The sequence below is a fragment of the Nothobranchius furzeri genome, chromosome 1 (genome assembly GCF_043380555.1).
Source record: "Nothobranchius furzeri strain GRZ-AD chromosome 1, NfurGRZ-RIMD1, whole genome shotgun sequence".
NCBI lineage: Eukaryota > Metazoa > Chordata > Actinopteri > Cyprinodontiformes > Nothobranchiidae > Nothobranchius > Nothobranchius furzeri.
In genome coordinates, this window is record NC_091741.1 from 47,422,887 (window position 1) to 47,438,550 (window position 15,664).

The 15,664-nt window shown below is 41.8% G+C and overlaps 1 protein-coding gene across 1 annotated transcript; it reads left to right on the plus strand.

Moving 5' to 3' along the window:
- Window positions 1-8,108, plus strand: klhdc10 (kelch domain containing 10). Its single transcript, XM_015959132.3, has 9 exons — window positions 1-240; window positions 1,444-1,665; window positions 1,746-1,900; window positions 2,005-2,153; window positions 2,245-2,329; window positions 2,408-2,474; window positions 2,549-2,596; window positions 2,736-2,875; window positions 7,040-8,108. Exons 1-9 carry the CDS (start codon window positions 150-152, stop codon window positions 7,247-7,249), a joined length of 1,167 nt encoding a protein of 388 aa, XP_015814618.3. The 5' UTR covers window positions 1-149; the 3' UTR covers window positions 7,250-8,108.
- Window positions 8,109-15,664: the final 7,556 nt, after the last annotated feature.

The window sequence follows — 15,664 nt, forward strand, 5'->3', positions numbered from 1 at the left end:
ATGAGTCAAAGCCAGTAAGTGGGGGTGAAATGTATGAATGGCTTCAGACCTGCTGCCTGAAATGATACATCAGCGCTTTAGCTGAAGTTCTTGTTGGTGTGTTTGTTCGTTGGAAAGTCCAAAAGAACTGGGTTGTTCAGGCGAAAACGATGTCGGACGCGGAAGGGGCTGCCAGTTCAGAGCGGCTGAACACGTTTGAGAAAATGTCAAGCAGGCCGCCGAACGGAGCCACGCTAGCAGGTTGGTCAACAACATTAGCAAGATGTGTTGGTTGTTAACAACAACAACAACACAGTTTAACCGTGTTACAGTTCCTCAGCCTGACACTAAAGCTGCTGCTCACACCCGCCATTTACAGTCGCCTTGGGCTGACATGAAAGTAACCATTCCCTCTGAAAACCAACACTCGGCTTTAGCATGTAGCACGTTAGAACAGCACCCTTCATTCGTTTCGTTTAACTTGGCCATATCACAGGTGAGGTTATTCACAAGAAAAGGGTTTTTTGTTTACTTTGAGAGCTATAGTTATCTAAATCTATAGATTTAACCTAAACACGTAAAGACCAACAATTCTTAGTGATTATTTAAAGAGCAAGTCACCCCCAAATCAACTATTTTTTCTGATAAACTATATAAATGCGTGTCTAATCGTGCTGCAGACACGTGTAGTCAACAGTTTTGCACTTTAGTGCATTTTAGTTCAAATTGGAATTTTCTGCCTGAAACTGTCAGTGTTGTGCCGTTGTCAGGGAAAAACCCTTCACTGCATTTGAATTTAAATCTGCCACCGCTATTGGCTAAGAGGTACGGTATGCTATGATGTAAACTGGTACATTATGATGTCACAATGTCGTGAGTGTGTGTATTTGTTAGTGGCTCCACCCTCTCGGTCTGCTAGGCAACGTCATTTGTTGCATTTTTCAAACATGATGTGGGAGTGAAGTACGCTTCTTGTAAGGGGTGACTTGCTCTTTAACATTTTATCTCTTGTAAGTCGCTTTGGACAAAAGCGTCTGCTAAATACATCAACATAAGCATTTTTCTCTGTGCTCTTCTCCTTAACGCATCCTCAGACTTGCCTGGATTGATGCTAAAATTGCATTTTAAAAACTGGATCATTTGCCCAGATCTTAGCCGAGTCGTTCTTTAGCAGAAATCGTGACCGATTCTCTTGGTGATGATTTTAAACTTGCTCCAAACTGAACTGAGACTCAGATTTGTCCTCCATGCTGTGTTGTATGCAAACATTTCTTAGAAATGCTGTGGGTTAAAAAAAAAAGCACATTTCATTGTAATACTTGTAGGTGTTTTCATTCAAAGACGTTAATAAAAAGATTTTTAACACATGACGTGATGTTTGTCAGCCCATGTCTGTTCAGCATCTTCATTAAAAAGTTGTTTCTTTGTGCCTCTCCTGAAGCTGTGCTTTTTTCTTTTTTGTAGATCATCGAACACCCCCTGCCCGCAGTGGACATCGCTGCGTTGCTGACAACGCTAACTTGTATGTGTTTGGAGGTTACAACCCTGACTATGACGAGTCAGGAGGCTCGGAGAATGAAGACTACCCGCTGTTCAGGGAGCTGTGGAGGTACCACTTTGCTACCGGCTGTTGGCAGCAGATACAAACCAAAGGCTACATGCCTACAGAGCTGGCGTCTATGTCAGGTTGAAAACGACTTCCTACTCACTTGTACAAAAAATACTCCTACGAGTGTCAAAACTGAATGTCTGTTGTGTTTCCTTAGCCGTTCTGCACGGGAACAACCTCCTGGTGTTTGGTGGAACTGGGATCCCCTTTGGTGAAAATAACGGCAATGACGTTCACGTCTGTAATGTGAATTACAAGCGATGGTCGCTGCTCAACTGTCGAGGGAAGAAACCCAAAAGAACCTATGGACAGGTAGCCTGGGAAATGTTTTTTATTTTTATTTTTAGGGTAATGGTCCCACATGGCCAGGACCCGTAAACATCGTTAAACACAGATGGGTATCTTTTCTCTTCCAGGCAATGGTCATCATAAATGGCTTCCTGTACGTGTTTGGGGGAACGACAGGCTACATCTACAGCACAGACCTGCACAGGCTGGACCTGTCCACCCACGAATGGATTCACCTTAAACCCAACAACCCCCCCGACGACATGCCTGAAGAACGGTTCGGTGTTAGATTTTGTGATTGCATCAGAGAGTTATTTTCTGATTTCCTTTTAAATGACCATCATCGCTTGTTGCTTTGCATTTGACAGCTACAGGCATGAAATAGCACAAGATGGACAGAGAATCTATATTCTGGGAGGAGGAACGTCTTGGACATCATATCCTCTGGATAAGGTATGGCCACAGTGGATGTATGTCTCTAGTACACCTGATATGCATCTTGTGAATCTCTTTTTTTTTTTTTTTTGATAGATTCATGCCTACAGTCTAGAGACAAATTCCTGGGAGGAGATCACAACTAAACCTCATGAAAAAATAGGTCCGTATCCTTTCAATTGATTTATGCCTTCTATGTCCCCATGCTCATTATTCTAAAATCCCCATTTGTGACAGGATATCCTGCTCCTCGACGATGCCATAGCTGTGTGCAGATACATAATGGTAATTAGGGATTATTTTTAATATTACGTCATTTCCTCCTCATGCGGCTGCCTTGATGTTATTTTTACTTTCTCTTGAGTCTCTGTACCAAACTTTGATCTAAAATGAATTCTGTGGAACTCATTTTCCCTCCTTGTAGACGTATTTATATGCGGAGGCTATAACGGGGAGTTGATTTTGGCGGATTTGTGGAAGATCAACCTTCACACTTTCCAGTGGAGTAAACTTCCAGCAGAGATGCCTGAGCCAGCCTACTTTCACTGTGCTGCAGTTACCCCGGTCAGTACTCCTCTAGTCATTTTGTCCTTGCCTACCTGCTGATGTAAACTTTAAAGGTGCATTACAGTGATCCCTCGTTTATTGCGGTAGATGCGTTCCTGACCTGGCCGCGATAGGTGAAAATCCGCGAAGTAGGGACACCATATTTACAATACAGTGTCAGAACCCAAGTTCCCAGACCAGCCTCTTCCAGCTAGAAGGCCTCCACTATGGACCACAACTCCCAGCATGCCCTCGCGGGGATCCCCTCCACGTCGCACCTACGTCACAAACCGCGGCTATAAACAGAAGTCGCCTTTCCAGCTCACTACTCGGTCATTGTTTCTTCAGATTCATGATCAGAGTTTCCAACCTACCGATCCATCCTACGAACTATCAGCTCATAGTAAGTTATCATACTTACTTCTGGAAAGTCTGGCATTTCCGTGTCACTTCGTTGACGCTCGAACGCTCGGGAGTTTCCTAGATTAATCGTGAGCCGGCGTTTCACCGACGCTCTCACTTCCGCATCTGTGAAACCACGCTCCCTACAAGCTCAACTCCCGAATCCAGCTTACCAGTCTGACATACAGTACTATATTGAATTATCATATGATCACATTCTCTTTTTGTGGGTAAAACTCAAGAAAAACATTTTTTACTTGGTTTTTTATAGTTTTATTACAAAAAGTGCATTTTATGATGAAATTGATGGAAAAAAACTAGAATTTCTTGATATTTCGCATAGAAAAATGCCGCGAATCGGCGAATTTCCCTTGAATAAGGCTCCAAAAAAAATCTGCGAAGTCGTGAATCCGTGATAAACGAACCGCGAAGTAGCGAGGGATCACTGTAGATGTTTTTCTAGAACATTTTTTGCCACATTCCTTGAAATGCTCTTCACATACTGATAGCAACCATTAAATCAAACGTTTTTGCCTCTAAAATGTTCAAACCCAGAAAAACCTCATCCAGTCATTGTGAACATCCCATTCTTAACTGATTTTTTTTCCTGATCTGTCCGTCAAACTGCACCCTGACCACCCTTTCTCCTCTGCACAAACCCCTCTGTGTGCACGAATTGCATTTTCTCAACTTGAAGCAGCTGAATAGGAAGTTTGATTCGGTTTGAAAATTCCCTTTAGGGGTTCTTTTGACTCTGGTTCTGTTCTTGTTGGGACATATTTAGGTGATGCCCCCGTTGTCTGAACGTAGCCCGTCCTTTGTCGGCTGGAAGAGCCGCCTGGTAGCTTATTTCCTTGTGTGTGTGCATGGGGAGCCAAGGGTAGAGTGAACGTGAGGAGGTCCAGGGTGGATTGTTGGTTGGGTTTTTCCCAGATTTTAAGTGATGCTAAGCTGCTCTGATTCTGAAGTTTAAGGGTTAATCACACCCTGGGTGGAATCTTAATTCACCCACACTTCCTGGTACAAAAGACTTCCCTCTCCCCAGCTACTTGGGCCAGCTCCTCCAGGGGAATCCCGAGACGTTCCCTGGCCAGTCGAGAGACATAGTCCCTCCAGTGTTCCCTTGGGTCTCCTCCCAGTTGGACGTTCCGTAAAACCTCACCAGGAGGCCTCCTGACCAGATGCCCGAGCCACCTCAACTGGCTCCTTCGACATGCAGGAGCAGCGGGTCTACTCCGCACTCCAGCTTTCCCTCACTTGTGAACAAGATCCCGAGATACTTAAACTCCTCCGCTTGAGGCAGGACCTTGTCTCAATAAATCAAGAAAGCTAAAACCACTAGCCTGGCCTGCCAGACTCCTCCTCTGTTTAATTCTGCACATAGAAAGGGTCTGGGAACTTTCCTATTCAAATAACCCCACCCCGTGAGAATTCTAACTGAGCCAATCCGTACGTCACACACCACAACGTCGAGTTTGTCCAACAAGGTGACTGAAGCGGAGGTCGCTGCGGCTCTTTCCTCTGTTCTAAATGACTTGAATGTCCTTTAAAACCACAACAAGTAGAAGCGCTAAAAGCCTTTCTTCCAAAAAAATAGGATGTTTGCACCGTTGCCAGACGCCTTTTGTTACTACAGCTAAAACACTACAGCGTCGTGCGGTACAGTCTGCATTTCCGTCATTTTTCTGATTGGTTATTTTTGAGCTGCCTAGTCCCGCCCCTCAAGTGCCTCTCTGCCTGTGAGTAACCAGACTCTTTCTCTGTGCAGAATTAAACAGAGGACGAGTCTGGCAGGTAGAGGTGTGAATCTTCACTTGTGTCCCGATTCAATTCGATTACGATTATTGGGTCAATGATTCGATTCGATATCCCGATGCATCACGATTATTTCATATTGATTTGTTTTCATCGATAAATAGAAGATGTCAGATAATTGCTTTTTATTTTTATTTATTTTTATCAAAAACTTGACACAACCTGCCATCCCTCAAAATCTCTCCATTCACAACAGGTTAGGACAAAACATTTTAAACATTTAAGAAGATTTAACAAAGTAAAACAATCTGTTTCCTCGTTCAGCACCACGCCTCAGGCTGAGAAAAACACGCTTCGCAAAAACTCACAAAATCTAAAAAAGTACTGAAAACCTACAGGACACATAATATAATAATAAAATATATAATGGGTTCATATATGAGTGTTTAATGTCTCTGAGCAGCTCTAGAGTCAAATATTTATGCCACAGTTGAAGGGTGTCAGAAATAACACCAAATGAAATGTTTGACTTAGTTTATTTTATTTGAACCCAGTGGTTCATTTCTGAAATGTTGGAGAATGAATCAAGTTCTGTTTGATGCAGAAAATAATAAAACATAAAACAAATTCTACATTTCCAGTAATATTTAAGATGTGTGTTTTATTCTTTCTGATAACACCAGCAGAAGGCTGTGGGCTGGATTAGGATTAAATTACCCAGCTGATGGATCTCCTTCACTAACCAGCTAACTACAAACCTTTCCACTAACCTGTCCTGTGTAACCCTCGTGTCCATGTGACCCTCACCGTGTAACCCTCATGTCCATGCTGTCTCTGGAGGAGCAGATAGGAGACTAGATCTCCTGTAACTTAAAATGAACCAAAGCTTCCTCCCAGCTTCTCTTTAAACTGAATTTAACATCAGTTTATCTTCATGAAACAAAAGAATAAGGTGGAAAGGAGAACTTCTATCTTCTATTTCTCTCTCCTTTTAACTTCACCGTGTCCCTAAATAAAAGAGACAGACGATCATGCTGCAGCCGCCGTCATTGACCCCGCCCCCTCCCCAAGACCGGATCTCCCTACATTACAACAAGCAGTCTGACTGAGCGCTTCCAGGAGAAATAATAATTAAATTATGAAAATAATAACGCGTGTTGGGAGCATCGGTTTGGAGGAGCGTCCTCCGATCCTCTCTCTTGAGTGAGCAGACAGTGTCTCTCTCTCTCTCAGTCGCTGATCGAGCGAGCAGAGCGCGCCATATGACAACCCGCTCAATGAACTTTATTCACGACTCAAATCCAACAGAACCGGTCGGGCTGATTCGGTTCGGTCTCAGGTTACAACTCTAGCGCTCAGCCCTGCAGTACCACATTAAGGCGGAACCACTTGGTAAATGTGGAGGACGCTCACTCTGACAGATTTGGATGTGCGCTGGTGCCGCCGTTAAAAAAAAACAAAACTACATTCCACTATAATAGATTATGGCGTACTCTTCTACGATGCAGAATCGTTTATGTCCGCATCCCGATGCATCGATTATTTGATTATTTTCCTCAGCTCTACTGGCAGGCCAGGTTAAAAGAAACTGCCTCATTTACCATAAAAACACCACACTAAATCGTTTTAACGTTATGTAGGTGCGTTATGTTAGCCATTAGTGTAGGAAAGATGCTAGCAACCGGTAAAAATGTAAAACAAGCCTTGGAGACAAGCGTGGCATGGGTCTTCTGGAGTGGTGGCTTGGGGGTGATTCCTAGAAAAAAGGGGTCAAACTTGCTCCAACAGCTTTTTCAGGATATCTTCTACCTTTAATAACACATCCAGGAATTCCAGTTTGTTAATGGATCTGGACCTTTTGACCAGGCCTTGTTAGCTCTACTTTACTTTTTATCATACAGTCACGATGAATCCGTCTCGGTACAGACTGCATCTGACTGCTGCCTTTGTGTAAGGCACTGAAACCGCAACAATAAAAATCATGATTTCATCTGTTTAAATGTTCTTTTCTGCCTTTGTCCCTAGTCTGGCTGCATGTACATCCACGGCGGAGTAGTAAATATCCACGAGAACAAGAGAACTGGCTCTCTGTTCAGGATCTGGCTGACTGTGCCCAGCCTGCTGGAACTTTGCTGGGAGAAGCTTCTCAAGGCATTTCCCCACCTGGCTTCTCTTCCCGCCTTTCATCTGTTTAACCTGGGCCTCCCGCTGGAGCTCGTAGAACGCTTAAAATGAGCCCAGCAAAGGGAAGAAGCGGACGGGTCGGTCAAAAGACATGAATCAAAAGGAACGTCGTCCCTTCTCCTGCCTGATGTAGCCCCGCCTTAAAACCAAAAACTATGGGATGCCTTTTAAGTTGTGTTCCTTCCTTTTGTCATGATGACTCTATATGGAATGTTTTATGGATTTTACTAAAATTCCCATGCTGCCACTTGGCTTCAACAAACTGACACTTGTAAAAAAAAAAAAAAAGTTTATTTTGCCAAGTCAAACACTGTCCGCTGTCGTTTTTAGACAGCAACCTCCTCTGGGAAGAAAACTGAAGTATATTTAAGGACTAAATGACTTTTGCTGGTGTTTTATTCCCATCAACTGCTGTTTGCACATTTTGTTTGGTTTTTGTAGTTATTCTACATTTAGTCTACAACACATGCCAATGTTTTCTCACATTTTAGAGCATGTAACACCCTTCTGCCATGTTTTCTTTGCTACAAAGGGACTTTCCAAGCTGAAAGCTGCATCATTTAAGTTCGAACATCAGTTCTTTAGTTACTTTTTCAGACCCTATTTATTCAACATGTTTCAATCACACATGCTGCCAGCATCAATGGAAGTGGGGGAAATGAACTTGAGCTTTGAGGAAAACGGATCTGTGAATATTAGATATAAAAAAGTGTTTTTTGTTGCTGTTGCATGTCTGCTTTTGCCTTTTTCTTCGTTTTATCATAAATCTGCTTAACTTGGAAGGCAGTTGAGCATCAGCACTATTGTTTGTGGCGTTCATTTAAAACCAAGCGATGCATCACTGACCGCGGTGCTTTTAAGCTTCTTTGAAATTTGTTTTTCCAATAAAGAATTCTGTTCATCTTTGCTATTATGGAAAAATCTGTTTAATTCCTGATCATGGACTCAATCAACTGGATGTAATGTATTGCTCTATGCCTCTCTGCATGCTCTTTCTCTCTCTCTCTCTCTCACACACACACACACACACACACACTGACTGTCTACCTCTTATCTCTCTATAAATAAACCCTGCGAACAGATGTTCGAGGCATTTGCTTCCGCATCTACCACAGTTATAACTGTTTGGCTTGTCTGCTCATTGTCTCCTTCTGTCTTCACTCTAGGAAATGGGTTATTGATAAACATATTGATAAAATCCGTGACATTATTTGGTCCTCCGAAAGCCGGGGTCCCATCACCTCGCGGCGCCAAGAGCCGACGCCGGAGGACAGACGACAACCTTAATCTCCTCCAGAGCTGAGTTTGCTGGGGGGTCGGTGAGGCTAGGAGGAATGCGGATCGACGAACTACTCAAGCCCCGAGTGGAGAGAGATTCGGTGAGACAAGTTTGTTGTTGTTTGTCTTTGTGGTACAGAGAAAATCCTAGGTGACCAGAGAATAAAGTGGTGTCGTCCGTCGTGAATAGGATGGCTTTGACGGGTTCTTTTGAATGCCGTCTGTATTGGCTTGGTTTTCTGCATTTTAGCCGAAATTAGAAATGCAACTCTGGTGTAAGAAATAGATGGTGTCGTCCGCCGTGAATAGGATGGTTTTGTAAATCGGTATAACTATTGAGATTCAAATTATGGTGTCGTCCGCCTTGAATAGGATGGTTTTAACAGATTCTCTGAACACTGTCTGTATTTGGCTTGGGTTTTTTGAGCGTTTTGCCAGAGAAATAGAAACGTTGTTCTAGTTATCTTGTTTTCTTGAATGCTGTCTGCTTAAATTGTTGCTTGGATAAATGAGACGTGTGGTATCAATGTATGGGGAAAAAATAACTCACAAAATACCTTTTGAGTAAATATGGATGAAAGTGTAGATATGTGGAAAGGATCTGAAAATTATCAGAGAATTGATGGAAGACGTGTTTTTGATAACCGCTGACGTGTCACAAATGTATTATGCTGTGAGGGAGCACAGTGCGATGGAGAGAAAAAGGGTTGAAAATGTGTGACAGGAGGCAAGGCCTGCCTGAAAATCAAAACATCTGTGCTCTGAGCTAATATGGTCTTATCAATTGAGGCCTGAAGGTTATAACTAGAAAATGAAAATGGGAAATATAATTTGAACGGCTTCTCAAAATTGTTATTTATTTGTTTCAGCTGTTAAGCACAGCTGCTGAAGACTTTATTGCATTTGAGCCCCTCTATGTGGACTTCAGTAAGTCCACGCAACATATTTCATGTTCAGAATACACGCTGTCCACTGGGGTGAACATGTAATAAATTTGCAAATTATCAAAGGTTAAAATATTTGTTGAAATTTGTTTCATTCACACTCAAAGATGAATGAGAATAATTGTTAAATAATTGAGGTTGAAGGTTTCATAATTCGTGCATCAAAAGGTTGGACACGACCCAAATATTTAATTTCTGGTATCTGGTGAGTAAAATAATTTGAACTACGGTATAAACTGTGTCACTTTTAGTGGCTGAAAGGGAAAGGGTTTTAGTGGAATCCCTCAATTTGAGACATTAACTGTCTATCAGTACTTAGTAGTAAAATAAGTGCCCAAATGAAAGGAAAAGCTAAGAGTGTATGTTTGGTCAAACAGTAATCCCAGACCAATTTAAACTAATGACTGTTGTCACATTGCATTTCATCTCCTTATTTTGTTTTAAAATCTTCGTTTCTGATGTTTAAAACCAAGACAAGGGAGTTCAGCTGATGACAATTGCACCCATGTGAACAAGAACTGGTGTGCTGTTGAACTCAAAACTGCATTTTGAACACTTTAAAAATATTGTCATCAATTGACTCTTTCTGGCGTCTGTCAAAATGTAGCAACTTGTTCAGATCTCCGATTAGCGGACATTGTGATCAGAACAAGGGGAGAAATTGTCTGGCAGTAAAATTAAATGAGACAGCAGATTAAAGCTGCTGTAGGAAATTTGCATTTATAAAGTTTTAGTTCCTTTAATTCTTCATGTATTCTCTGCATATGAACTTTTAAATGCTTTAACATAGGATTAAAATCTCCTCTGTGCCTGGGTTAAAACTGCAAGGTTGTTTCAGAAAGACATACATATTGTAACAGACAATATTCTATCAGCCAAGAGGCTGAAGCAAAAATCAGGACGGTTTTGGGAAATAATTGCTTAATGAAAATATCAAACAAAGAAAAGTAAATGCTTTGAATTAAAAATGGAGTCTGCACACTTGAAAATAAGTGTGGAGCAGTTGGACAGTTGATCTGAGATTCTCTGTCCTCCCTGAGATGTAAACATTGGGCCATGTTTCCTAAATCTTTAGATTACGTTAATTTTAACACAGCTGCATGGCCTTGCTCACTTAGACTTGGGAGAAATAAACTTATGCAGTTTCAGACTAAAACATTTAAATGTTGGTAGATTTTAAACAACTTAATGAACACAATTATTGCTGAACACATCAAATAAATTTATTGACATTTAAATCATGTAAAATTAGTCAATGTCTAAATATTACTTTTATTTAAAGGGGCATTATGGAAGTTTGACAGCCAAAACATGTATAGAAATAATAAATGTCTTCTTCATACATTCTCCTGCAATGCCCTGGTCCTGTAGAATGAGCCCTGGCATTTTTACTGTGATTGCCTGTTTTTCTGTAAAATCACAGAAAAAGAGAGCTGCTCGGGTCGAGCAGGCTGCTTCATGCGCGCTCACGCTCAGGCAAAGCCCGTAGCATTTGCTATCCGTAGCTTTAGCAGCAGAGAGAGAGGTAGTGCCAACTCAGCGACTTTGTCGCTGTTCCTAACGCCTAGTGATGAACCTAGCTACATTTCTGAGGACCCTTAGCTACTTCCTTCTAGATATTTCCTGCAAATTAGCAACAAAATAGCCATTTTCGCTCTGAACCATTCTTTGAACGTTGTTGCAGCTGTCATCAAGGATATACATTTTTGCAGATACATAAGACATCACTGGTGATTTAGCTCACTTACTAAGACGACGGATTTTCGTGCAGAAGACCAGGGTTTGATTCTCTGATTGAATATAGTTTTGTTAAGAGTTTATTTTTCACATTAATGGGTTTTTTTTTTCACAGTAAGATGCCCAAATTTTTATTTGAGACTTGCGGAACGGCATTGAATTCACAGATAAAAAAGATGTGGGTTCAACTTTCATTTTGGAACAATTTTTCAAGCAAGGGAAGGGAATGATCTGAGCATGCAGGAAGACTGACCCATCATAAACCTTTGTCGGCTGTGCTGAAGAGAAAGGTACCAAATTATTTAATTAATTAGCTGCGCGTTCTCCTGTCCTCTGTCCTCCGGGCCACCCACACACACACACACACACACACACACACACACACACGACTGTCTCAGCTATTATTTTCGTTAAGGAGTGTATACGTATAGCATGCGCGCCTCTTGCACAAGCCTACTATTAAAGCTGCCATTACGCTTTTGGCCTGAGGGGGCAATCACGAGCATAAAAATTCAAAACTCCGTAAAGTCCCTTTAAGGGTAGACGGTATGAAATTACCCACTTTCATAATTTGGTTTTCATGAAATATAATGAAGCTTAAAAATCGTTGTACATATATAAATTTATTTTAAATAGGATTTAGATGATGAATGAGTGATTTGGCGATTTCGTAGTAAATAGATTTTTTTTTTCATTTTAACGTAATTCATGCAACTTCTCAGGGCCGCATGCCCTGAAAATGAAAATCCCACTGTTTCTTTACCAAAACCCAAACAAATGAGATTGCTGAGTCATGCTGACCTGCTCAGACAGGAGGGATCAGACGTCCCTTTTCGAGTGGGATAGTTATCTGATTCCTTTTGCCAATCTAACCAATCGGGGCGACGGTGGACCAGGAGTTAAGTGCTCGCCCCGTAATCGGAAGGTTGCAGGTTCGAGCCCCGCTCAGTCTGTCACTGTCGTTGTGTCCTTGGGCAAGACACTTAACCCACTTTGCCTGCTGGTGGTGGTCGGAGGGACCGGTGGCGCCAGTGCTCGGCAGCCTCGCCTCTGTCAGTGCGCCCCAGGGCAGCTGTGGCTACATCGTAGCTCATCCCCACCAGTGTGTGAATGTGTGTGTGAATGGGTGAATGACTGATTGTGTTGTAAAGCGCCTTGGGGGGTTTCAAGAACTCTAGAAGGCGCTATATCAAATACAGGCCATTTACCATTTACCAATCTGCTAATTATCTGACGCTTGTGCGTCTGTTGAACACCAATAATACCTTGACCATGAGAGTAAATCAAAATAATATTTAAACAGGATGTAGAAGCTGCCCCTGATAGGAGATCATACGGCCTGTCATGGAATGTCTCAGATTGGAGTGACGGTTAAATGTTTTGTTTTGAACCTAAATCACCTTATCCTTAGGAAGTTAGAGATTAATGCATGACGTCCTGACCCTTCAAAAGTAGTGATTGTGTTTTTTTTAACATCTTATCGTGAGCCTAGTTCTGGTTTGCGTGCCTTGAGCAGATCTTTAGACATTATCCATTAGAGACTATCCAATATCCTTATAAACATTATCCATTTGAGATTTCTAGCTATAATGGTTTATCTAGTTTGCTGTTATCATATGACTTCTTCAAAGGTCAGACTCCTACAAGAACCGTGTGTTTAATACATTCACAACTTTGGAGATTCCCTTACAAATGAGTCTTATAAACAAATTTCCCCATTTATGGTTGACGTTACCTTGACTTGATTTTGTGCTCATGATTTCAGTAACGTCTACTTTGTGATGAGTTTTTTTATGAAGATGTTACATTAACTGAATATTTAAAGTATGTAGTTATTTTAAGTTATTGAAAGTTCTCTGACTTGTGTTATCTATCCATTTCTACACTAGATTAACTGTTTATGTGATAATATTGAACTCTTTCTGTGTAGGTTAGTGAACATTTCCTGTTATTTTTGTTAAATCTTTACTTTGCCCCTGCTTTGTATCTAGCCAGCTCCCACTTTATTATTACTTTCCAAGTTCAACAAAGAGAGAGCAGCTCTCACCCTTGACTCCATCATTGTTTTGTTATTGCTAGACAAGCATTATAAGATGACACTTGTCCTAAATGTCCCTTAGGTTTCATCAGTGGCCTGGTGACCTGACACCTGTTATTTGATGGTCACATTAATATGACAATCACCTGATTACATATGCATCTAGTAGTTTTTAAGTTTGCTAGTCTTTTATTTTTTGTTTCCTGAGTATAAATCCTTTAGTTGTCCATTATCACATTTAGTTATACTCCTCTGCTTGACCCTTAAGCTACTTAGGGTTCTTCCCCAAGCACTTTCTAGGTTCCTGTGGTATCACCATTTTTACACAAAGTACACTTTTGTAACTTATGAATTATTTCTTTTACTTTTTTTTCTTTTGCTTAGAACGTCTTTTCCCTTCCTGAAACGGTTACCATCTTTCTGGCATAATGAGAGCGAACACGTAGACTCTATATTTTTGTTTTGTTATTAGTTGGGGACGCTGACAATCTCTCCCTTTTTTCCCCAGATGGGTTGATTCTTTTGATTTCACTGGATTTCAGTTTTTGCTACAGCTCTTTTACTACTGTTTCTCCTGTTACTCCTAGGTGATGTAAATCACTTTTTGTGTTTATTTTCAATTTTCTTTACACGGATTATGGCTTTTTGTTAGTTTAGTTGTTTTGTTTTTTATACACACTGTGTTGCACGACTGCGCCCACTGCTGACGTGATCCAGTAATTGCAAGTTCCTTGGGAATGTGTTTTTTTTTTGTTTTTTTTTTCTCACATGTATGTGAGGTCCACTTTTAACATCGGGTTAGCGAAATGCTTGCCAGTACCGGACCCTTTTCTTTATGTCTTGTTTCTGGTGAGCGCTGAGTTGCTTCATGCCTCAACAGGAGGGGAGGCTGATAATGTCCTCACATTACTACACTACCTGGATGGAATTACCAAAATATTAGATGATTGTTGCTGAAAACATTTCAAAATCAACAGTGATCTCCCAGAATTTTCTTGTGCTTTTTCGCCACAGGTCGTGAAACCAAGAAATTGGGTTCTGATGAAGGTGCTGAAGCGAAACAGATGGGGCAGCCTGAGGTCCATTTGAAGTACTCCTCATCACTCCCACTGCTGTGAATTTTGCTGAGGCCATCTCAGATACATCTACCCCAGTGAAAGATAAGATGAGAACTGCTTCGAGCTTGCTGGGTTCACCACACTGTTGAGGTTGGTGGTCATCCTCATGGCCCTGCACTTGGGCTGCCTCTCAGCACCTGATGGAACAACGGAGACAGCAGCATTTGAGGGGGTACTGGAACTGGAACTGAAATGACAGATTGGGGCTCCCCCTGAGTCCACCTACATGACAACGTGACCTGCATCCACCTTGGCTGAAAACCCCTTGGAAACAACTACAAGAGGACACAGCGAAGAAGAGACGCTGTGAAAGGATCGACTACTTCAAGCACCTGCACCCAAATCTCCATACTGGTTTCACGGTCAAAGACCTGTAGGACCTTTTCGAGGACAAGATCAGCTCCCTGACATTTGGACAACTGCCTCGGCACGCCCTGCTAGCTTTTCCAACTCTACAACCATCTTCCCGAGGTTCCTTCGCACTTTGGAATGGGAACCCCTGCTGGATACATCTGGAAGTGCGGCATCTCTCTCTGTCTCTACCTGCCCCGCAATTGGTGTGGCCCCTGTAGCTTGGCTCGGCTGCAACCCTCCTCATCTCACAGAGGAAGGGGTTTCTCTGAAGACATCAGAGCTGACAAAAAGAGAGTTTAAGCCTGTTGTGGCTTTCCGCCCATTCTCCAACCACGAAGGCCGCACTCCACACTACGCGAAAGGACTCTTCTACAACATCTTTCCCCATCTCGGAACCGCAAGCCTGATGAAATGTAAGAACAATGTTTGGTGGTCTCTGGAAGACATCACCACCATCCTCGTTCCTGGCAGTTGATCACAGAAAAACAAGCAATAAGGACGGTGTTAATACAACACCATCCTGATCTACGGAAGAGGACTCTGACTTTCAAACCTAATCTCCAACCACGAGTCCCAGTCCACGGACATGCCCTTTAATGACGAACGCCTCAGCTCTACCATGGTTAGAGCTGCTTAAATTAATATTACACCTTAATTTTTCCTCCTTCACTGAAAGATTCGTCTGCACCTTGGAGCTTTGATTTAAATTCACATGTTTCAATACACCAAACTGATGTTTTCTGTGTATTATATGGTTTTGCTGACCCTTCCCAATCTCCTTACAGGAACTGCCAGAGTTGTAGAATTGTGCATCACAATATGTATGAAATAGCTTTTAAGGTTATAAATGTGTTGATTTAGCTGATTCTATTTCCTATCTCTGTGAACTGCTGTAAGATGTTATTGTCAGTGGTGTTTGCCTTATTTGTGTTTATTACCTTATTTGGACTTATTTTTCATCAGAATCATTTTATTTGTTCTTATTTTGCTGTTTTGT

Bases quoted from the DNA above. Each gene is read 5' to 3' on its own strand.
- klhdc10 (XM_015959132.3), top strand. From the start codon at position 150: ATGTCGGACGCGGAAGGGGCTGCCAGTTCAGAGCGGCTGAACACGTTT. The intron at 2,154-2,244 runs GTTCGGTGTTAG...TGCATTTGACAG, and splicing joins GACGACATGCCTGAAGAACG to CTACAGGCATGAAATAGCAC. The intron at 2,330-2,407 runs GTATGGCCACAG...TTTTTTTGATAG, and splicing joins CATCATATCCTCTGGATAAG to ATTCATGCCTACAGTCTAGA.